Source organism: Passer montanus, unplaced genomic scaffold (assembly GCF_014805655.1).
Source record: "Passer montanus isolate IOZ18808 unplaced genomic scaffold, ASM1480565v1 scaffold196, whole genome shotgun sequence".
NCBI lineage: Eukaryota > Metazoa > Chordata > Aves > Passeriformes > Passeridae > Passer > Passer montanus.
In genome coordinates this window covers 264,498-287,343 of record NW_024366547.1, presented here as the reverse complement: position 1 = coordinate 287,343, position 22,846 = coordinate 264,498, and the positions used below count along the sequence as shown (strand labels likewise).

At 55.7% G+C, this 22,846-nt stretch overlaps 2 protein-coding genes across 3 annotated transcripts; one reads left to right on the top strand and one right to left on the bottom strand.

Annotated features, from left to right (window-relative positions):
- Window positions 1-1,574: 1,574 nt before the first annotated feature.
- DDIT4 (DNA damage inducible transcript 4) lies at window positions 1,575-2,893 on the top strand. Its single transcript, XM_039706703.1, has 2 exons — window positions 1,575-1,736; window positions 1,914-2,893. The coding sequence occupies exons 1-2, from the start codon at window positions 1,640-1,642 to the stop codon at window positions 2,393-2,395; spliced, it is 579 nt and encodes a 192-aa protein (XP_039562637.1). The 5' UTR covers window positions 1,575-1,639; the 3' UTR covers window positions 2,396-2,893.
- Window positions 2,894-5,408: 2,515 nt separating this feature from the next.
- On the bottom strand, window positions 5,409-22,478 carry DNAJB12 (DnaJ heat shock protein family (Hsp40) member B12). Of its 2 annotated transcripts, none has more exons than XM_039706702.1 (8): window positions 22,304-22,478; window positions 18,327-18,501; window positions 17,341-17,486; window positions 14,367-14,552; window positions 12,966-13,045; window positions 12,232-12,341; window positions 9,294-9,466; window positions 5,409-8,458 (listed from the first exon to the last, which is right to left on the bottom strand). In XM_039706702.1, exons 1-8 carry the CDS (start codon window positions 22,434-22,436, stop codon window positions 8,337-8,339), a joined length of 1,125 nt encoding a protein of 374 aa, XP_039562636.1. In that variant the 5' UTR covers window positions 22,437-22,478; the 3' UTR covers window positions 5,409-8,336. The 2 variants fall into 2 exon arrangements, with proteins under 2 accessions (XP_039562636.1, XP_039562635.1); XM_039706701.1 differs by lacking the exon at window positions 22,304-22,478 and adding an exon at window positions 18,640-19,988.
- Between the last annotated feature and the right edge of the window lie 368 nt (window positions 22,479-22,846).

The following is a 22,846-nucleotide window of genomic DNA, read 5'->3' as shown; positions in this document are numbered from 1 at the left end:
CCCACACCTCTCCCCTGCTCCCTGGGATGCTCCCCACTCCCCCAGCCCGGACTTCCACGCCCTAAACGCAGATGGAGTCAAGCTTTGACCCCTAAAAAGCAGCTGCTGGTGGGTGCCCAGACCCCTTTGTGCCCGCTTTGGGTGGCAGGTCACAGGCTGGGGGACCTGTGTCCCGTGTTTATCGCCGGGCTCTTATCCCTGGGGGAAGGACAGGAGCCGAGATAGGACCGGGGAGGCTTCGGGGAGCTCAGCCCCGCCGATAACGGCGCGGGAGGACAAACACAGCCCTTTATCTGCGGCCGGGCTCCCCGCGCTGCAAAGGCCACGTACGCGGGGACCAGCACCGGGGCCGCGGGGACACTGCCGTGGTGGGGGACACTGCCGTGGTGGGGGACACTGCACAGCGGGGACACTGCCACTGCGGGGACACTGCACAGCGGGGACACTGCCATGGTGGGGGACACTGCACAGCGGGGACACTGCCACAGCGGGGACACTGCCACTGTGGGGGCACTGCCACTGTGGGGGCACTGCCACTGCGGGGACACTGCCACTGCGGGGACACTGCCACTGTGGGGGCACTGCCACTGCGGGGACACTGCCACTGCGGGGACACTGCCATGGTGGGGGACACTGCCACTGCGGGGGCACTGCCATGGTGGGGGACACTGCACAGCAGGGACACTGCCACCGTGGGGGCACTGCCACTGCAGGGACCGGGTGTGTCCCGGCCTGGCTTAGGGGACACCAGGGAAAGCAGCTGGGGTCACCGCAGCCTGGCACTGACAGAGCCCCATCCCAGGTTTAGGGGACACCAGATTTAGGGGTCACCCACAGCCTGGCACTGACCGAGCCCCGTCCCAGCCTGGCAGTGCCGTGCCCCGCAGCCCTTCATCTCCAGCACGTTTCACTGCACCATCCCTCCTGCCTCAAGGGAGCGGGACAAGGCCAGCCAGTGGGACACCTGGACACGGCGGGCTCCGGGGATTTGTCCGGGTTTGTCCCCGAGCGGGGCTGCGGGCCCAGCGCCATCCCGTGCCAGGCCAGCAGCGCCCGGCCCTGCCCGGTGCCACCGCGCAGACAGCCCTGCAAGAGCGGGCGGACCGAACCCCCGAACCCACAGGAACCACCATCGGCTTCCCGGCCAAGGAGGGCTCGGGACCGCGGGGACAGGGCCGGTGTCCCCTTCCGCACCGGGACGGGATGCGTGTGCCCGAGCGATGGGCTGGGGGTGCTGGGCGGGCCGGGGAGAGCCGTGCGGGGGTGCCCGGGGGGTGCTGTGGTGCGGTGCGGTCCCGGGGATGCGGTCCCGGGGGATGCGGTCCCGGGGGTGCGGTGCCGGGGGTGCGGTCCCGGGGGTGCGGGCCAGCGCAGCCCCCCCAGGCCGGCCCGGCCCTGACGCAACCGCGGGCCCCGTTTGCAGCGCCGGGGCCGCCGGGGGCGTGGCCCGGTGAGGGGGCGTGGCCTTCCCGCTGTCACCGGGCAGGAGAGACGCCGCGGACGTGCCCCGCGCTGCCATTGGCGGACGCGGGGAGGGGGGCGTGGCCCGGCGTGCCGCGGCTATATAAGGGTGGGGAGCGGGCGGAGCGGGCAGAGCGGCGGCGGAGCCGGCCCGAGCGGGTGCGCTGTGTGCGGAGCCATGCCCGGGCTGTGGGAGCGGCTGGCGGGCGGCGAGCGGGGCCGCCTGGAGACCTCCGACTGCGAGTCCCTGGGCAGCGCCTCCGGCTCGGAGGGAGGTGAGTGCGGCTCCCTCAAGGCATGGATGAGGGTCCCTGTGTGGAGGGGGTGGCGGTGCTGTGCCGAGCCCCTGTTAGCGCGCCTAGACCCCTGGGTCGGTGTGTCCCAGGCACACCCCTGGGATCGCTGTCTCTCCACGGTGCCCCGGTGCTGACCCTCCTCTGTTCCCCCCGCAGATGCCGAGTACGCCGAGGGTGTCTCCCTGCCGGACATGGACCTGGAGCTGCTGCACGACCCCGAGGACGAGCTGCTGTGCGCCAGCCTGCTGGACGTGGTGCAGGCGGCGCTGGGCCGGGCCCCGCTGGGCGCCCGGCGCTGCTGGCGGCTGCTGATGCCGGCGCAGCTGCAGGCGCAGGTGCGGGCGGAGCTGCTGCGCCTGGCGTGCAGCGAGCCCTGCGGGCTGCGCGGGGCCCTGCTGGACCTGTGCGTGGAGCACGGCAAGGCCTGCCACGACGTGGGGCGCATCGCCGCCGACCCCGCCGTGGTGCCCACCTTCCAGCTCACCCTGGTGCTGCGCCTGGACTCCCGCCTCTGGCCCAAGATCCAGGGACTGTTCGCCTCGGGGCCGGCCTTCGCGCCGCTGAAGCTGAGCACGGGCTTCAGGGTGATGAAGAAGAAGCTGTACAGCTCCGAGCAGCTGCTCGTCGAGGAGTGCTGAGCGCCGCGCCGGAGCAGCCACTTGCCGAGCGCTGCGGAGAGCCGGGCGGAGCGGGGCGGCTCCCGGCAGCCGCTGTAGTTTGGGTTAGGCTGGACTAGGGCTGTAGGTGCAGCAGCCGGGGCAGGCCGGGTCCCCGTGGGGAGAGGCCGCTCCCCGCCCGGCACGGCTCGGGACCATCCCGGGCACCGCGCTCCGGAGGCGGCAGCGGGGCTGCCGGAGGGGCGCCGGGCTCCTGATCGGTCACGGGGGTTTGTAAACCAGGATTGTAATCAATGGGGTCTCGGGGAGGGGAGCGTGGCAGTGAGGGGGTCTGGATCAAAGGCTGGAATGGTGTCTTTGATCAGGAGAGGGGCCGGAGGGCAGGACCCCCGGCCCTGACACACCGGGGGCACTTCGTTGGTTACAGTTTACACTCATACACTTGATGTTCAAGTGCGAGAATTCCTATGCAATCGTTTCGGGTGGTTTTGTACTTTTCTAATAAAACTTGTCTTGATTGATAAGCCTCCCTGTTGTCACCTCTGCTGGGGGCGGGATGATGCAACCACGGGGTTGAAATTCCCTGCTGGCACCCTCGGGAAGCCTTTCCCTGCGCTGGGAGCTGGATGGTTTGGGAATGGTAGGGAATCCCACGGCACCCACTGCTAATGGGAGCCACGGGGCTGTGACTCAGGGGGGCTGAGTCAGGCAAGGGCACCCCAGCACCCAGCCAGGGCTGCTGCTCCTCCCCGGGCAGCCAGGGCAGGGGATCGGGGCACAAACCCCGGGAAGGGCTCAGACTGGCACTGAGGAGGAGGAGGAGGGTCACACCTGCCGGGGGGAGCACGGCCCAGCCCCAAACGCACTCTGCAACACTGAGGCCAATTACCCAAACCTGCAATTAGAGGCCTCGGGGAAGAGGCTTTCACTCAGGGATAATTAAGCTGCTTGGCAGAGGAGAAGCCCGTGGAAGGTGTGGGGGGATAAAAGCAGCCTGAAAAGCCATTTCCATTCACGTGTGAGCTCCTTCTGGCTCAGCCTTGGCTTTTTTTTTTTTAATACCCCTGTGGACAAACAATGACTTTTTAAATGAGAATTTTCACCACAAAAACCTTGTTTTTGACATGAATGGCCCATAACTGGAGTTTTGCTCACTGGTGTAAATATCACCTGGCAGCAGTCAGGGCAACAAGCAGTGCCAGGCTCACACAGCTGGAAATACACTTTTACACACACACGTGTGCAAAGAGGGAGGATTTCCCCTAAAATTTTGGGGCTTGGAGCATTTCTCAAAGGATCACGTGCTAGGGCATCCCCCCTTCACGTGAGGGGCATCCCCTGTGGGGTCACCCAGCACAAACCCAGCCCTGGGGACACTGAGGGGTGGAAAGGGAACCCCACAGCCCGAGCTCCTGGGGCAGCCCAGTTGATCCCAGGAGATTTACGGTGACGGCAGCACTGCCAGCCCTGCCCAGGCATCCTGACTCTGGCAGGGCTATTTCCAGCTCCAGAAATAGGTTTTTAAAATATCCAGCTCCTGAAGGGGTGGCCCTTGCTGCCAGCAGCAGCGTGACCCCCACTCATCCCCCCCAAGTCACTCTCAGGGAAGGCGAGGTGCTCCATACCCAGTTTTTTAAAATGAATCACACCAAGAAAACAAAAAGAAAACCCCACCAAAACTCCTCGAAGCCAACACAGAGAGATGGCACAGCCTCTGTCCTGGGGGTGCCCAGCAAAACCTTCCGTGTGGGACCACCCAGTCACGCCCCAGCTGTGAAGGTGAAACTTTGCTTTTATTTATAGCAAAATGGCCTTTCCATGAGAAATTTGGGGGTGTCTCAAGGTCCCTGGGGTTTGGCAGCTCCCTGGAAGATGCAGAAGCTTCCAGCGAGGCTGGATCACATGTCTCCCAAGGCAGGGGGTTACGCAAAGGGATATTTTGGGACCTGGGAAGAGTTGGGCTATTTGTGGCACCAGCATCAGCCCAGGGATCCCAGGTGCCAGCAGAGAAAAGGCAGATTTTTGGGGACATCAGCAGCAATGATTCAAATGACAGTGTAAATCCCAGGATAGTGCTAAACCCTCATGTTTTTGCTACCAAAAACACTGATGGGGGGAAGAAGGGTCCACTTGGCTCCCCACCTGCCAGAGGAGGATGTTCCTGGAGCACCTGCCTTCCTTTGATGCCTCCCTGCCTTTGGCAGCAGCTCCAATTAAAAGCTTGGGCTAACGACCTAATGGGCAGCTCAAACCACCCGCACTTTGGTGAGTGGGCAGGGAGCAGCACACCCTGAAATTCAAGAGCGTCTCCCATTGCTCCGGGCTGGGAATGACCCAAAATGCAGCAAAACCACCCCAAAAGCTGGGCTGTGGATGTGCCCTGTGCCGGCAGGGCTGACTCACTGCCAGAGGGGAAATGGCAGGGACGTGACCCTTGGCCTCTCAGAGGGGAAAAAAAGGGAAAGGGGAGAAATTCCCACTCCTGCCCTCTGAGAAAAGGGAGAAAAAGGGAAAATCCCCACCTAAAGCTTGCAGCACTTTGGTGCACGGGCCTGGGGAGGAAAAGAGACCCTCCCAAATCCACCCCCGAGGCTTTGGGGCCAGCAGCTGGCAGTTTCCAAGCCACTGCCAGCAGGAAGGGCACCCAAGGCAGTGTCTCTGCCCAGAACAAAGGCAGCCCGAGTCTTCCTGCCCACCGGGCACCTTCCAGCACCAGGATAATGCTGCCAGGCCTGTGCATCCCAGGATGAGAACAAGGCTCAGCCAGAGGATGTGGGGCTCATGGCAGGAAGGCCCTTCTGGGCACATCCCAGCAGAACAGGTCTGAAGCAAAGGTGTCCTGCTGGGTGCTCACTGTCACCCTGCCAGGGGCACCACGTCCTCTCCATCCCCTCCCTGTCCTTCCCTCTGCCCCATCAGGGCAGCCCCCACAGGACCAGAGCTCTCAGCCAGCCCCAAACTCCATCCAGCACCGAGGAGCTGCAAAACCAGAGCTGGCTGGAGCAGGGATCCACAGCACACCAACCCAGCTGGAGCCATTCACATTATAAACATTTATTTATAGATGTACAATTGTATAATTAACTCTAAATCGAGAGATACAGCCTCTGTGAGCATCCACTGGGATTGATGCCTTCTCCCTCCTTGTGATCTGTGGGTATTGACCAGGAAAAATAACCTGAAGGTTTTGGCAGGCAGGCTCTGGCCAGGGAATGCCACTGGGCAACACATCCAGCTCCTTCTGTGAGCAGGATTTTGGTTTAACCCCGTCCCCATCATCCCTGTGCCTCTATCGAGCGCCATTTCCAATCCTCAACTTCCACCCAGTTTCTTCTAAGGTGGAGGAACCATTAAAAAAAAAAAAAAGAAATAATAAAACTTCTTAAAATCAGGTCCAAGCCATGGTGGCTGTGGGATAAAGGGCCTGCAGCCAACGGGAGGCTGAGATTTCACAAAATAAATAAACAGCCAAGACAGAGTGCATGGATTCCTAAGGACAACGGGATAAAACCACCTCTGCCAGCCCACCCGGGAGCTGCCGTGCTCCCAGTTCACTGCCCTGACCATGCCAGGGGATGGTTTTCACTGGAAATGTCTTTAGACACAAATGAGCAATGAAAAAAAATTAAATAATCCAGTTTATTCCATGGGAGGTGGCTCTGCTCGTGCTGGCTTTGCTTCCAAGGGATGGCTCCTCACCCGGAGCAGCCTCAGGGCAGGTCACACATCCCCTGACCTCCCCCTGCAGAACTTCTTCCAACAGAATGCTTTGTTCCTTATGGATTTGTGGCGTTTTCCAGGTGTCCTGCAGGAAACACGGGATGGGGTGGGAAGCCAGGGCCAGGCTGCACCCGGGAGTGCCCGTGGGTGCCCGGGGGGGAGGGAGAGGAACCCGAGCACAAAACCTCCCAACAAAGAGCTGTTGGAAAGCCCTCTCTGCACGGAGCACGCTGATTACCAGGCAGAATTCGAGCAGACTCGGCAGAAAAAGGAGTTACATGCACAAATTAACCAAAGACTGACGAGCAAAATCCATCCAGGACAATCCTTCCCACGGCGAGCGCCACGCCGGCGCTCAGCTGACCCCGCGGCTCCGCCGACGCTGCAGATCCACGGCTCTGGACGGGCTCCCCCTCTCTCTGGGACCCCCTGCACGGCTGGGATTTGGTTTTATCACAACCCCAAGAGCAGGTGGATGGATGTCCCCATCCACAGGATGTCCTCTCAGGAGCAAAGGACAGAACTGCAAAGGGATTCCTGTGTTCCAGGCAGGAAAGTGCTGCGGACAGAGACACCCTGGGAAGAGGCTTCCTGCTGCCCTGCTCCCCAAAACGGGCAGAAACCAAAATAATTTAATCATCCAACCCCTGCATAGTTTAAAAGTACAATATATATACAGCTATAAATTAATGCTAAATAGATTATATTTTCTTTTTCTTTAGTGTCTTCCTTTGTCAACAAAATCCCACTTCTCTCTCCATTGGCAGCGGCGAAGATTCTCCTTCTGCTTCACGGCTTCTGCAGTTAGTTAGTGTTATTTTACACTCTGTGTGTCTGTTCCAGGGGCTGTGGGATCCTTCTGGGATCCTGGGAGCACACCTGTGGTGTTGGAAGGGGAGGAGGAAGACAGAGAGCTGGATTTCCTGTCCCAAGCGCTGCCTGCGATCGTCAGGGAGGCAGAGAGAAGAAAGAGGGGCAGTTGTGCGTTGCTAATTCTCCAATTCCATTTTTAAGATAAGGTTTGATTCGTTTTTAAATAGCAAAGTTGCCACCTCGGCTCAGTGCACTTCCCCAAAGTCTTCAGGCGTTTCAATGCTCTGGGAACAGAAGCAGCAGCAGTGTCAGACTCCGGCCAGTCTGAGACTCCCCCTTGCTTCCCCACCCCACAGCACAGGCAGCAGCTTTTCCAGGCTCTTTCCAGACCACGGGTGCAGGGAAGGAATTAAAGAAAAGCAGGTAATTAACACCAGAAAAGGCGCAGTCATCCAAACGAGAGAGCGGGAGGATCAAGGTAAGAATGGATCCAAAACCAGGATGCACCCAACAAAAAGCCCAATGTGCCCCAGAGGATTTGCTTTAAAGGCCAAACTTTCAGATGCCGAGGAAAACAACCCCCAAAAGTGCAAATCAAGCAGCTCAACAGCCAACATCCTCCAAGAGTCCCTGTGAGCCAGAACGGTGTCCATACAACACCTGGAACAAGCTTCACTCAGGGGTTTTTCTATAGAAATCCTGTGCTCAGATCATTTTGGGGCAGTGGGATCTGCACATTTCATAGGCAGCCCAGCAGTACCTGGTAGGCAAGATCAGCCCAAACATTTTTGCAGAAAAAGGACTCCAAACCCTGTGGCAATTTTTTTCATTATTTTGGTGCAGTTCTCCCGGCACGTCCGGTCTCATCTGTGTTATTCGGGCTCTCCTTCATCCAAGCTCTCCAACCCCCAAATCTTCCAGACCTCCCCCCCAGCTGCTTTTACTTTGATTGCCAGTTTAACCCAGTAAGTTACTTCTACAACCTGCTGGGAACATTTGCTTTGTTGTCCTTGAATGGGAAAGCAACGGGAGGGGGGACAAGGAACATCTGTTGGGTGGGACTCCATTCCCTGTCACCAGGCTGCTTCATGTGCCAGGGACAGCAGCTTTCCCAGCAAACAGACAACAAAGCAACCCAAGCCAAGGGCTCCTTAAAACCTGGGGGCTGGATGCCACAGCACATAAGAAACTTCCAACCTCACCAAGGGATTCTGCCCTGTTCCTGGAGGAACCAGGGAGCCTGGAGAGAGCCGAGGGTGCCGACATGCAAACTAAACCCAATCAATTCCTGATTAACGAGGGAGCGCCGTCGGAGGGGAGGCCGCACGCGTGCACCCCGAGGAGACTCCTGGAGGGCTGTGTCTCAATCAGGGATGTCAGTGATAAAAGCACTAGGGTTCCCTGCTCCCGGCTCGTGCGTGGGCTGGGACTATCCGTGCAGGGAGGCCTGGACGTCTGACAGTCTGCTACAGCTGGGGGTGCCCATCTTCTGTGCCCGCTGGTACAGGTCCGAGTCCCCGAAGTAGCGTGCCCGGTACAACAAGCCTTCCTCTGCAAAGGGAAAAGCTCAGAGTCAGGAATGCCCTCGGGAAGAGACTCCCCTGCCAGGCCCTGCTGGGGACGGGAGGCACCTCCAGCTGTCCAAGGTGAAGCAAAGGATGAGGATGAGGGTGAGGAAATGCCCCGCGCCCTTCAGGACAGGATGGGCGTAAGAGCTGCTGACAGCTCATCCATCCCGGGAAAAGCCAGGGGAAGCCAGCTCTGCTCCCAGGAGCTGCCTGTGCAGCCCACACAAAGGTTACCCCAGCAGGGCTCCGTGTTTGGCACCACCCAGGGATGATCACAGCCCCTGCAGCATTCCAGAGCTGAAATCCTACCCCAGCCACTGCTCCGAGAGCCGTGACCATCACAGCAGCCAGAGCACACAGGTTACCCCTGGACTCGCTGCCCTCACCACCCTCTGCCACCTGGATATCTCCTGGATCATCTGCCTGGGCAGCCCCTGCAGCAGGGGTGGGATGTGGGAGGCATGACACCATGGGCAGCACTTTCCAGCACCGTCCTTGACCAACTGAAATATTACACAGGGCTAGCAGGGATCCCAGAGGTTCTACCTTCCCCCTCCACTGGAAAGCAGAGGTATCCTGCTGACATGGCAGGGGAACCTCTGGGGCACAGCTCCTGTCTGACCAGTTCTGCAGCAGCATTAAAAAGCAAAACAAAACAAAAAAACCCCCACATACCGGGCCTGTCATGAAGTCATAGACTGGAAAAAACAAAGCCAACAACACAGGAAATGTGCTGGCACCGTGTTAAAGTATAACAGCACGACTCAGTCCTCAGCCAAAGAGCTTCCCAGGGAGCAGCTCTGCCCCTCAGTACTCACTCTGCTGCTTCTCTCTCCAGCAGTTGTTGCGAAGGTTTGCTATGTAGTCGTCCTCCACGCTCCGCTCCACGTTCTTCAGGTTCGTGCCCGTGTACTCCTCAGCAAAGTTCTCGGACACGTAGTAGGGCACTTTCAAGTGCTCTGTGACCCTCCTGTGTGTGTGACCCACAGACCTGGTGCGGGGACAAGAGCACGACGGTGTGGGACACGTTTCAGGGGCACAGCAAAGCCCCCAGCTGGGGTGATGTGATTCCAAACAGCAGGAAACATCTCTCACCCCTATCCGGCCACCGGCTTGGAGGGTGGAAGGGAGCAGCATTTCTGCTGGAAACCAACCACCAACACAGGGAGAGAGAAGCTGCCAGGCCTCCAGCAGGGTGGGCAGAGCTCTGAATACAGACATAACTCCAAGACACATTGCCCAGGGCCTAAACTCACTTAAAATAAAATGTTCCCTGGAATTTCCAATAAATTATTAAATCTGTGATTTCCTCCATTCACAAGATGGGACCTGCTCTGTGCCCCGGCCTGCACCAACCAGCACAGAAAGCATTTTCCAGAAGGAAATCTCTTCCTCCCCTGGCCCTGTGGATTTGAATTTCAGACAAAGCCCTGCTCTTGCTTCCCCTGCCACTCAGTAAACCTAGAGATCCTCCCTCGGGCGTGTGTGTGAGCTGTAACACAGGAGCTGGGCCCAAATGCTGGATTTACCAGGAACGGCTCCACCTGGAGACGTGCCAGAAGTTCCCTGTAATAAATACCAGCTGCTGCACTGAGAGCCAGCCTGGTTCTTAAGCCAGCTATAAACATGAACTCATCCAGCTCACCCTCCAGGCTGTTATCAGAGCACACAGCTGGGATCCCCAAGGCTCCTGCACGTTTCACCAGGGCCCAGTGCTGGGTCACTGAATGGACTGAACAGAGCACAGAGCTCTGCTGGGATTTCTCAAGGCAGAGGTGCAGCCTGGAAAAAGCCAAGTTCACTATTTTCTCTGTCAAGGCAGAAGCCTGAGCTCTCCCAAAGTTCATATTCCTCTCCTGGATAAAGATGGTCTACAGAGGGTGCCCTCTCGGGAGAAGGACTGGGGATGGCAGGGCTGCAGCAGCACACTGGGGTGTGAACTGTGAAAACCAGGGCACAAGAAACCTGTCACCTGCAGTCAGACATGCAAATAAGTCAGGCCAATTCCACGAGGTGTTACTGAACAGTAACAATCAGGCCCACAGCCAGGCAGCTCTTCCAGCAGAAGATCTTTTTTGGAAGAGATTTACAGAGGTAACAGTGGTTCTTTAGCACCATGCCTCCACGAGGTGTTACTGAACAGTAACAATCAGGCCCACAGCCAGGCAGCTCTTCCAGCAGGAAGATCCTTTTTGGAAGAGATTTACAAAGGTAACAGTGGTTCTTTAGCACCATGCCCTCCTCAGTGACACCTTCACTATGGAGGAGTGGCATTTAAACCTGTGGGCTCGAAGCTTCTGCTGCCCTGCTGGCTGAGCTGAGGCACAGCTTTCCCTCCCCTCCTGGCAGAGGAGCTGGCTGGAGTGATGCAGCAGCTCCTCCTGCCGGCCCTGCACCTCCTCAGCCAGCTCAAACAGCCTCTGGCAGCACTGGATGAGCTCACTTCCCACCCTTGCCCAAATCCAGCCTTGGAAATTGGGTTGCTTGCTGCTACCTGAGCGAGCAGAGACAGGGACAGCACAGGGAACAGGGAATGGGGCAGCAGAGAAACATCTGGGGCTCAGGGATGGCTTCCTCTGGCAGCTGGCAAGGCTGGAAGCAAATCCTTGCCCATTTAAATGCTCCCTCCCTTCTGTGTCTTCTCACCCCACAAACTCTTCACCAGTACAAACCAAACTGGTGAATGTGTGTAATGCTTAGTTTTACAATGCTAATGCCAGCTGTGGAAATCACAGCTCCACAGCCTTCACCCTCTCAGAATAACCCTTAACTGTGCCAAAACCATCCCACGTTTTGGTCCCAAGGACCAATGTTACAGTCTTTACTCTAAATCTGAAAGCTAAGCTGAGTTTTATAGTATTTAACATCATGCCCCTCCCTGGAATTGTTCAAGGCCAGGCTAGTCTGGGCTTGGAGCAACTAGTGGGAGGTGTCCATGGCCATGGCAGGAGGTGGAAAAAGATAATTTTAAGGTCCAATCCAAAGCCTTGTGGGATTCTATGATCAATGGCAAACATTGCTACCTGTGAAAATAGGCAGGAACACCAGGCCGCAACCAGGTCTGCCCTCTCTAAATGCACGTAAGAACTCACACTGAACACGCACTGAGCCTTTGCCAAGAATGATGCAAGCAGCCAGAAATCAAGCCTGTTTTCCCACTCTTTGTTAGCACTGCAAAGTGACTAAGAATGAGGACACGTTCCATTAGTCACTGCAGGGAGCAGATCGGGGCATTTCCACAGGATCTGGAACAGCAGTTTCACTTTCACATCCTAAATGTCTGGCCAAAGCTATTTCATGGCAAGATGAGAGTTCAGAAACGGGGGAGTTCTCTAGGAGTGTCTTTTACTCCTTATCCTCTTCCTCTACTGTGTTGTACTAAGCTTTTGTGGAGAACATGGCTTTTGTTTTTCACACTCTGCACCTCAATTTGTTCCATATGGGATTTCAGTGCAGCCTCCCCAGACCATTTTGTCTGTCCCTTTCCATGACAGACACAGCTGTGGGTATGGACTGCAGAAGGTCCCTGGCAAGGAACTCTCTCCATCAGGGAAGTGAGCACCCTCCAACTTTCCCTGCACCTTGTATCTCACACCTGAGAACCACAACGACTTCACTGGCAGCAGGAGCCATGGGGGCAGGAGATAAAGCAAAAAAACCCAAAGGAAGAACAGAGGCAAGATCCCCGTGCCACCACACCCCTGCAGAGCCCACCCCCTCCCCATGTGGGTAAGTTTTAGAGGAATGGGTACTAACAGCCTGTGGCTCAAACTGTAGGGTGGGCTGGAGACCATCATCTGGCTGAGAGCTGACACGATGATCAGGATGAGGATGGGCATCAGCTGCACAAACAGCCCCAGGCCGCCCTGAGGGAACACAAACACACACTGCAGTGCCACCCACACAGCTGGACAAGGATCCCACAGCACTGCTCTCCCTCCCTCCTTCCCTCCCAGTGCTCCAAAATCTCCTCTCTCCTGCTTTTCACAGGGAGTAACCCAACAGAGCGGGGGAAAGCCCACAGGACAGCGGGACTCCAAAGGTCCAAACCCCCTGGCCCTTCTCTGGATGTGACAAGGACAGAGCAGACTGCCAGGGGAGCCCTGGGAGGGAATTCCAAAAGCCTCATGCCCACAGCTCATTTTCCTAGAGCAAACTAGTGAGCAGGACTGGTTTTAGGCATGGCCTTCTCCCCTTTTCAGTGCTGGACAGATGAAGGTAATTCCCCCCTCCCTCACCTCCCAAGCTCCCTTCAGTTCCACCTTTAAGCTTGAGATAAAAATATTCAGGAAGTTCTTGTTTGTTTTTTTTTTTTTTTACAATAAAACTGGCTCTGCCCAGACAACAGCCACAATAACTCTGACTCCAGCTTTCTGTTTGGGAGGGTGGCAACAAGCAGGACTGTTTCACAAGGCAGGCACAGGAACCAGCACCCAGCGATGGGCTGGGAAAACCTGCAGCCTCCCAGATCCCAGGTGTTTTCCACTTACATCCCCCTGGTGCTCCCGCCTGTCCTGCCTCTGGTGGTAGGTGTACCTCATCCTGCCATTGCTGTACACGTGCACATTACCTGAAGGAAGAAGAAAACTCTTACTCCAAGGTCACAGTGTGGAGGGTGCTGCTGGCTGGCCAGGAGGGACCACAAAAGGAGGCCATGATCCATGTTCCACCTGCTTACAGGCTGAAACAGGATATTCCTGAGGTGCTTTGAGTGGGCACAGAGTTCATTCTGCAAGATTTTGCAGGATTGTATGAAAACTCAGCTTGGAAGTGACCTCAGGAAGTTCAACCTCCTGCCCAAAGCAGGGTCAGCTACAGAGAGGGAAAACCCTGCACAGGCCTTCTCCCTTCTGATGGAACAGATTAAAACCAGTCACAAACAGAAATAATTCTGGGGTTTTTCCCACCCTGCAAACAAAGCTCTTCCATGTCTTGTTTTAAATGTCAAAGCTACAGCTGCAAAGGGAGCCAGGCTGAGAGAGCAGCCCTCAATTCTCTCGGGACAGCGAGGAAAGGGAAAAAGAGACTGAGCTAAAAAAGCAACATGCTGTTTTTGCAGGACTAGCTTCTTGGCCTCTCTGCCAGAGCACAAAAGCTGCAAAAGGCTTCCAGATGCTTTTGAGCCACTGGTGTTGGGTGTTAGTGCTTATATTCCAGACAGGAAAGAGCTACCAGAGTGAATTTTCTTAACTGAAATAATTTTTTTTTCAAGTTGGCCCACAGAGGTCAAGAAGCCACATGTCCACTTCCAATCAGATATGACTGGGACAAATACAAAGGAGTCTTCCAAAATGTCCTTCTCCTGACACGGACTCTGTGCCTTTTGAGAAAGTAAAGGAACAGACTCTTTCCTGCTCCCCAAGCCATGATCAGCACTGTGGACGGACAGGATGCAGAATTATTTTTCAATTCACAAGGTCTAAATGATGCTACATAAATACTATTTTCCCTTTTTTTATGGGACACAGGGGAGGGAAGGAAGTGGCTGCTGATCTTGGGGAACCTGTTCTAGCTGCGTGGTGGAGCAGACACAGATCAAGAACAAGGCCCAGGTGTTACCGCAGTTTGCTCTGATAAGAAGATTTAAATTCCAAAACCACCGGGCAGAAAAGCCTTTCTCAAAACAGGATTATTTTCACAACAACCCCTAAAACAAATCACTTTTTGTTCTAGCACTCAACCCAACCTAACAGCAGCTGATGTTGCCAGCATGCAAACAAACACCTGAAGCTGGGAAGAAGTCCAGCTCTGAGGGTTGCTGAGTTCTCCAAAGATTCTCAAGGTGTTTTGGCCACACGTGAAGGAGAACTCCCCCTCACCAAACCCAGGGCAGCCTAAAGAACCCCAAAGGACGAGGCCCCACACAAGACAAGCAGATTCAAGGTGCTTACTGGAAGGAAAGCCACCCCCAAAGAACATGTTGAAGAGGTCCTCGGGGGAGATGTCGGCCTCGAAGCCGCGGTGGAAGTCGGCGTGGCTGTGGCCGTGGCGGGCGGCGTTGAGCTTCTCGTCCCCGAACTGGTCGTACTGCTTCCTCTTCTCGGGGTTGCTGAGCACGGCGTACGCGTTCCCGATGGCTGCCACACGGACAAGCAGCAAGCATTAGCTCCTTCCTCCCCCCTGCACCCTGCAAACTGCCAGCATCTGCCTTTCTCGTGGCACAAAACAAGGGGTTTGGCTGCCCATGGCTTTGCGACGGGTACCTGGCACGTGGCTCGGGCAAATCCAGGCAGGAGGAAACCACACTCAGGGAAAAATTCCTTAATTAATTTAAATGAGGAAGTTGTGATATGACTGATAAGGATTTGGTGCATGTCCCCAGAGAAACCCTTCAGCTGTGTAGGGAAATCAAATTTTAGTTGACAAATTTTATTCAAAAGTGGCATTAAGAGAATGTAATGTCAGAGCCTACAACTAGAACTGCAAAGAATTTAAATAGGGGCTAAATCCCTGAAAGGGACTTTAAAACTTTCCATAAAAGCTGCTAAGGAAACATTAGCCAGAAGTTGCATCCATCAGCTAAGAGTTTCAGCACTTCCAGATGCCACATGCAAGGTGCATAATTACAAGGACTGTTAACCAGTGCCTGTGAGGCTGGAAATGTACTGGAACCAAACCCCTGCCAGGTCCCTGGGTCCCTCTCCTTCCAGCCTCAGGAGTTTGAGCCCTTTTCCCAGAATGTCTGCCTGCCACCCTCCCATTTCTGTACTCACCTCTCCACACATTCCAGCTTCCCATTGCCCTCTGTCCCAAGCCACCCCAGGCCTCTCTGCATTGCAAGGGCCCAAAATGCCCATGGCAGCAGCTGCCTGGTGTGTAAAAGGCAGGGGCAGAAGGGATAGAAAAGGGAGAAAAGGGGGATAACGTGCCCATTTGGAGGAGATCAGCTCCAAGATTCAACATTTCCCCCATGGTCAGAGGGAGGTGTACAGTTTCTTTTTGGAGTGGAGATTTGGAGGGCAGAGGATGTAATGTCAATACACTCCATCTCCTTCTTGGTTATAATTAGTGCACCCAGAGCAAACATTTCTAGAGCCAGGCAGGGAAGCTGGTGGACAAGGACTGACTCAGAGTGTATCAACCACACAGCTGGAAAGAGCAAGGGAAACAACAGCAACGGAGTGGGTTTGTTTGCTGACTTTGTGCTGACAAAGCCCAAGAAATGCCTCGTTCCAAAGCAGGATTTTAGCTCCAAGCAGCCAGGCTCAAGGCTTTTTTCCAGGAGCAGACAGGCAGTGATGCAGATCTGCCACGAGACAGCCTGCAGCCAGCTGGAACTGTACACTGGGACACGGGCTCAGCACACACCTTATCAGCGGCCACTGGGAAGGCGAACGCCAAGACTTCAGCTAATACATCAACATAAGGAAAAATTAACTCATATCCTCACAGCAGGGCACGTTTCCCCCGTCACCCTCTGGAACCAAGCAGGTGGACTTCAGCTCAGCTCAGGGGCTGAAGGACAGGAAGCCATGGAGGCAAGGCCTGCAGGAGATAACCCCGCAGTGGGGGATAAAGGGCACTTTGCTGAACGCTCCACTTCTGGCACGTAACTCCTGCCAAAGCCTTGGGCAAACATCATTATTGGAGATTACAGGTGAGGAAACCTGCCTTTGGCCACTGAGGGATGCAAGGATGAGCTGTGGAGCAGCAGCTCTGCACAGGCAGGGCTGATAGCTGTGTCCCTTTCATCTGCCCCCCACACCAGCACAGGCCCTCCCAAGTAGCTGGGGGTCAGTCACTCTTTGCTAACGCTTATCAGGGGAGGATTTAAGTCTTAAAAGGCTTGAACAAACCTTACCTAAGACTTTTACTGCTGAATTTGCGTCTGTGAGGAGCTCACCTGAATACTGTACCAGTACACTGACATCAGGCCAGTCCTGCTCCCTGCTCCAGCAAAGGTCTCATGCATTTCACTCCCAAAATCAGGCTGCTTTGGGGTGGAAGGTGCCTTAAAGACCCTCTCATTCCACCCCCTGCCATGGAAGGGACACCTTCCAATACCCCAGGTTGCTCCAAGCCCTGTCTAACCTGGCCTAGAAAACTTCCAGGGATGGGGCAGCCAGAGCTTCTCTGGGCAGCCTGTGCCAGAGCCTCAGCACTGTCCTGAGTAAAGAATTTCTTTCTAAAAAGTGGCCAGAATCAGATTGTTTTAATGGCTTCCAAACCAGTGCTGTATGACTGGCACCAAGGATTTCTGTGTTTAGCTCAATGGTAATAATCAAACTTCCACAGCTTGCAGGAGAAAATGGGATTATATGTTCCAAGCAATAGCATCTCTCTTGGAAAATTACTCCAATTTTAAGGTATTTTATTACCCAGGAAACATCCCTGCTGCATTTATAGAGAGGCTCTGAGAATTGGGCTCTTTGCAGCAGAACCAGAGCTCCTTTTGTGAGTTCTGGCTGGGCTCACTTGTATGCCTGCTGCAGTTCCACTCTAGAAACTTCCACTTGGGATTTCTATCCACCAATTCCACCCATTAATAGTTGGGTGTTTCCTGGAATGTTTCTCCTCAGTGGTTTGTGAGCCCTGTGTCTGCCCCTGGAGCTGCACAAGTTAACTGGGTTAATCCTGACAGAATTCCCTCCTGAGCAGTGAGGCTTGGAGCAACACACAGGGAAGGGCTGCTGGGAGAAAGAGCAGGAAGGCTTCTCCTCAACCCAGCCTACAGAGGTGGATCCTACCACGCCAACCTGTGTTTATTATCTTAAGCTCATACTTTGGTCATGACATGTCCAGCTCTGAAGGGAGACAGCTTCACAAAGAGCAGCTTTATTTCACTCTGCCTGACTCGTGGGGCTGTTTTTAAGGGCTCTCTCAGTGGGAGTTGGGGGCAAACCACAGATCTGGAGCTGGCTTTACCTTTGAATGCCTCCGTGGCCCCTGGCGCGTGGTTCTTGTCCGGGTGGAACTTCAGGGCCAGTTTCCTGTAGGCCTTTTTCAGGTCCTCATCAGAAGCTTCTCTGTTGACTCCCAGAATTTCATAGTAATCTTTGCACTGCTTTACCCTGCCAGGGGAGAGGGGAGCAAACGCTGAGTGCCAGGAGTAAAAACCTCTTTGTCTTGAACATTTGTCAGCCCTGAGAGTTTGCAGGCAGCAGTTTCGGTGGATGTTGCTCAGGGATCTCTGGATTACTCAGCCCCTGCTCTCAGAGGTGACCCAGCACAGAACGAGTCGGGCCAGTGGAGGAGGAAGGGCCTCTCCTCAGACCCACACAGGAATGTGATTGGCAAATAAACTCCACATTCATCATGTTCGTGTGCTGGAGGCTGTTTGGGAAGGACTGCAGCACCTGAAGGATATTGGCCTTTCCCCTTCCTCACTCTCTCCTCAGCTAATTCCCAGATGTAAAACTTGCACCAGCTGAATTCCAGAGGAGGAAGGAGGGAGCAGCCCAGGGTGTGCAGCCCATTCCTCCTGGGCACACTCAGCCCAGCCAGGGCTTCTGCTTCTCACATGATGAGACAGAATCCAGCAGGCTGGGTTTTTGGAGAAGTGGATGACGTAACAAACATTCCTGCAAGTCCCTTGAAGTGGTTCTTGCACAATTCAGGCCGTGCCCATAACCTTAAACAAAGTTTACCAAGTGACTGCACCTGCAGCTCAGTCCTTCAGCTCCCAGGATGGGCAAATGGGAGAAAGGAATAAAGGGAAGCTTGAAACGGGGTTTGGAAAACGAGCAGACCCAAGGCAGCTGCCACCAGGGCTGCTGGGGCTATAAATCCTCCTGGGCATGCTCTTAACACTATTCCATATGGTTCAAAGCTGAAATCTTTAAAATACTGTGAAAAGCAGACAGGTACCATGGATAAAGTCAAACAAATGCCCCGGAGAGCTGTGCACAAACCTCTTCACTGCATCCAGCTGGTCCTGAGTGTAGCCCTTGGGGGCCTCCCCCCCAGCCTCTCCATTGGCTGATGGGAATTCTCCACTCATTTTCCTGAACTGAGGGTTGGTGGATTCCCTGGGCTGGGACTGGCCATTGGCTGACTGCTCGTTCTTGTTGAGTGACTCAAGCAGAACTGAAACGAGAGAAACAAAAACATAGAGAAGAAAGCACCAAGCTCAACCTGCCCTTCCAGCTCTCCCATGAAGAGATTTCTCTTCATCTCTGCCACCTTCCCAAGACCTCCCCCATCCTTCTCCAGGAAGACCCTCACCTTTCCTCCCATGTAATCTTTCAGCTTCTGTTGCTTCTCACCCAGGTGTGAGGGCCACTCCTGAAGACATTCTGCTTCTCCCAACACACATAAACACCCCAGGACCACCCAGACAGACAGTCCAGGAGCCACAGCAGACCAGCAAAGCAGTGTATCCCTGTCCTTGTTTCCCTTCCATCTCTGCTCGACAGCAAAGCATGTCCAAATTTGTGCTCCAGCACATTATAAAGTGTATTATTCTTCTTTTATCACCTGCTTTTGAGAGCCTACAGTGCTGGGGAAGTGATGTGACGATGCCATATCTTTAGAGAGCTTAGAAAATAATTCTGTGGGCTGCCAATCCCACGGGGACACTCTCCTTTTGGGGACAGAGCTGCAGCACTGCTGGCTGCCAGCTCCCCACACGGGCGCTTTGTTCTCCTGTCGCTACCTATGGATTGGGAGCTGTGGAACCCAGCTTCCCTCAGTTACTGGGGGATCAATCCACCTTCCCTCTTCCTCCTTGCAAGGCTCAGGCACTGTCTAACCACCCAGGCCTGGCCTGACCACCCAGGTGCCACAAGGAGGGAGACTCCAAGCATCCCTCCATCGTGCATTTCCCTGGCAGCTGCACAGCACTGTGGTTTAAAACTGCTTTTTAAACCAAGCATCAGACTGATTTCTTCACCCCCACCCAGAGGAACAGGCACACAAGCTACAATGAAAGCCAGCCAAGGGTATTTACAGAGGCCCCAGTATCCTGAGCTTGCAGTCCTTTATCCAGACCCTGGAACTGGGAAGGCTGTTCCAGCTCCTCCCATGGATTGCACACCACAGACCTTGCACTATGGGCTATCACCTTCTTCAGGCAAGTGCAAACAACACTTGCAGGCCAAGAGATGAGCCAAGATATCCTATCTGGCTCCAGTGCTCAGGGGGGGCAGAAAAATCCACTCAGGAATCCAAAAGCCAACAGAGGATGAGGGATGCAAAGGACAGTGGGCTAAGGAGCAGTAACTCACTGGGTGAGCTTTTGGGCTTGGGGGCTTCACAAATTACAATTAATTTATTTTAGAAAAATTAAATTCTTCCCTCCCTCATATTTCCAGTGCTTCAGTGTTCACTGAATTATAGTCCTTGGTTTTGCTCCTTCCAAACCTGGAGCAATCTGCCAGATGATTTTAAATTTCACCTCATGAGGCTGCTCCCCTGTCTACCCCCTTCCTGCTGCTTTGGCCTTAGTTCCCTAAAGCTTACCAGGAGATTTTGATCCCAGAACAGTTTGGGTTGGAAGAGATCTCAAAGCCCATCCAGTGCCACCCCCTGCCATGGGCAGGGACACCTTCCACCATCCCAGGCTGCTCCAAGCCCCATCCAGCCTGGCCTTGGGCACTGCCAGGGATCCAGGGGCAGCCACAGCTGCTCTGGGCACCCTGTGCCAGGGCCTGCCCACCCTCACAGGGAACAATTCCTTCCCAAAATCCCATCCATCCCTGCCCTCTGGCAGTGGGAAGCCATTCCCTCTTGTCCTGGCACCCCAGTTCCTGATGAAATCCCTCTCAAATTTTCCTGTAGCCCCTTCAGGCCCTGGAAGGAGCTGTGAGGTCTCCACACACCCTTCTCACAGCCCCAGCTGTGCCAGCCTTTCCTCCAGCAGAGCTGCTCCATCCCTTTAATCACCCTGGTGCCTCCCTGGGCTCTCTCCAGCAGCTCCAGGTCCCTCCTGTGCTGGCCCCAGGGCTGGGGCAGCTCTGCAGGTGGGGTCTCAGCTGGGCACAGGGGCAGAATCCCCCCTGCCCTGCTGTCCAGAGTGCAGCAAATCCCAAACCCAAGCACAGAAACCCACAGCTGCCCACAGGTCAGTCCCACTTTGCTGAACAGCCCCAAACTTGCTGCTGCTTTTTGCATCCTCTGCAGCCCCAGCACAGCACAAATTCAGGCACTACTGAAGCAGAGAGGGCAGAATGAGGTTTCAGCTCTGCCAACTCAGTTCCCCCCAGCATGGAGCACTTTTCCTCCCTTATTAGCCAACGTTTGCCCAACTTCCCACAGGTTTTCCCCAGCTCCCACTGAAAGGTGACAGAGTGTGACTGTGTCTCAGCCAACGTGCCCTGACACAGGAGATCTTTGCTGCAATCCCCTTGCAAAACCCTTCCCTGATCCCCAGAAGCCCAGCCAGGGTCAGAGTTTGCAGCCCTGGCTGGGCAAGGCCACGTTGCTGAGCGTTGCCAAACCCCGGGGAATTCCTGGGAAGAGATTTCCCAGGAGCTCCTCAGGGGCTCAGGGACCCCCGGGGATCTCTGGCAGCGTTTCCCAACTGCAGAGCCAGCAGGACAGGCAGCAAAGGGCTGGGGATGAGAAACTTGGCTGGGTCTGGCCACAAACCAGCACGCTGTGTTTAACATTAACCCTCCCTGCTGCCTCCCCCGGCTCTGCCTCCCTCCAAAAGTCACTTTTCCTACCCAGTAATTTCACCAAAGTATAAATTCCGGAGGAAAGGGAGGGGAGGAAAACCACACCACAGCACACATTGTGTTTGAGGCAGAGGGAAGAGGCCTGGTGCAACCAAAAAGAGGATTACAGGAAGCCTTGGGGCAAACAAGCTGCAAAGAACCCAAACTCTGATGAGGTCAAAGAAAAAAAAATAATTAAACTTTCAGCCCTGTGCATAATATTCTGCCTTGTAAGAACATGCAGGGAAAAAAACCACTTCCCATATGAATTACAGCTTTCAGGAAATGACGGAAACAAACGAAAATCTGGCAGAAAGTCTGGGAGGATTGTTTTGTTCCACGTGTGAGAGCGTGGGCTCGGCCACGGCCCGTCTGTCTGCAAACAGGGACAACTGCTGGGGCAGGAACAGGGCAGGGAGAGCAGGAACACCATGGGAACAGCAGGAACAGCGAGAGGAGAGGAGGAGGAAAGGAGGAGAGAACGGATAAGAGGAAGAGATGAGGAGGAAGAGGAGGAGAGAAGGAACACGAGGGGGAATGCAGGAACAGGGAGGAGAGGAATAGGAGAGGGAGGAGGAGAGGAACAGCAATAAGAGGAGGAGGAGAAAAACAGGAAGAGGAGAGGAACAGGAGGAGGAGGAAAGGAACAGAAGGAGGAGAGGGATGGAACCAGGAGGAAAAGAACAGAAGGAGGAGAGGGACAGAACCAGGAGGAAACAAATAGGAGAAGGAGAGGAGGAATAGGAAAGGAGGGATAGGAGAGGAAAAGGAGGAATAAAAGGAGGAGACAAACAGGAGGAGGAATAGGAGAAGGAGTAAAGGAATAGGGAAGGAGTAACAGGAGGAGGAGAAGGGCTTTTCACAGCCCCCCGAGAACCTCTCGCTCGCCTTGCCGAGCTCCTTCCCTCCCCTCAGCGCTCCAGCAGCAGCGGGCGTTGTGCCCGCGGCTCAGGGACCCCCTCCCCTTGCCAGCACCCTCCTCACTGGGGTCCCCGCTAAGGACAGAGGCCGCGGGTCACCGGTGCCCGCTCCCGGCCCACCGGTGCCCGCTCCCGGCCGGTACCGCGGCCCGACACCCCAGGACACACCCCGGGCCCCCCGACGAACTCGCTTTCCCGGCGTGCCCCGCGCGCACTGCGCAGGCGCCGTGAGGGTGAGAGGTCAGGCCCGGCGGCGGCCGCGCAGGCCGCGCTCCCCCGGGCCCCCCGCCGCGCCCCCGGCCCGGCGCTCACCGCGGACCCGCTGCGAGGGGTACAAGCGCTGCGCCTTCTCCAGGAAGCGGCGGGCCTTGTCGGGCTGGTTGGCCTTGGCGGCGGCCAGCGCAATGCCAATGCACCGCTCCGCCTCGTCCCGGTTCGACTCCATGGCGGCGGCGGCCGGCGGGGGGGCGGAGGGGCGGGGCCGGGCGCGGATGGATGACGTCACGAGCACTGCCCTCAGGCGGGCGGGCCCGGGGGAGGCTCCGGGGCCGGGATTTGGGCAGCGGGGTTTGGGGGCACGGGCGGGCGTTCCCCGGGGGGCGAGACCTGGGGGGCCCCAGCCGGCCCCCAGCACGGGGAGGGAACGCCAGAGAGCAGCCCGGGATCCTGCGCTCGGTGGGGTTCGGGGGGGAAGGTTATGAACCCCTGGAGGAGCAGCCCTTGGGGAATCCTCTCAGGTTCGAGTCCTCCTCCTCCTCCTCCTGCTCCTCATGGAGTTCCTGCCCTTGGGAAGGTCCGGGCTGAAGGAGACGCTGAGGAGGGATGGGGCTGTTCGGGCTGTGTCACATTCACTCG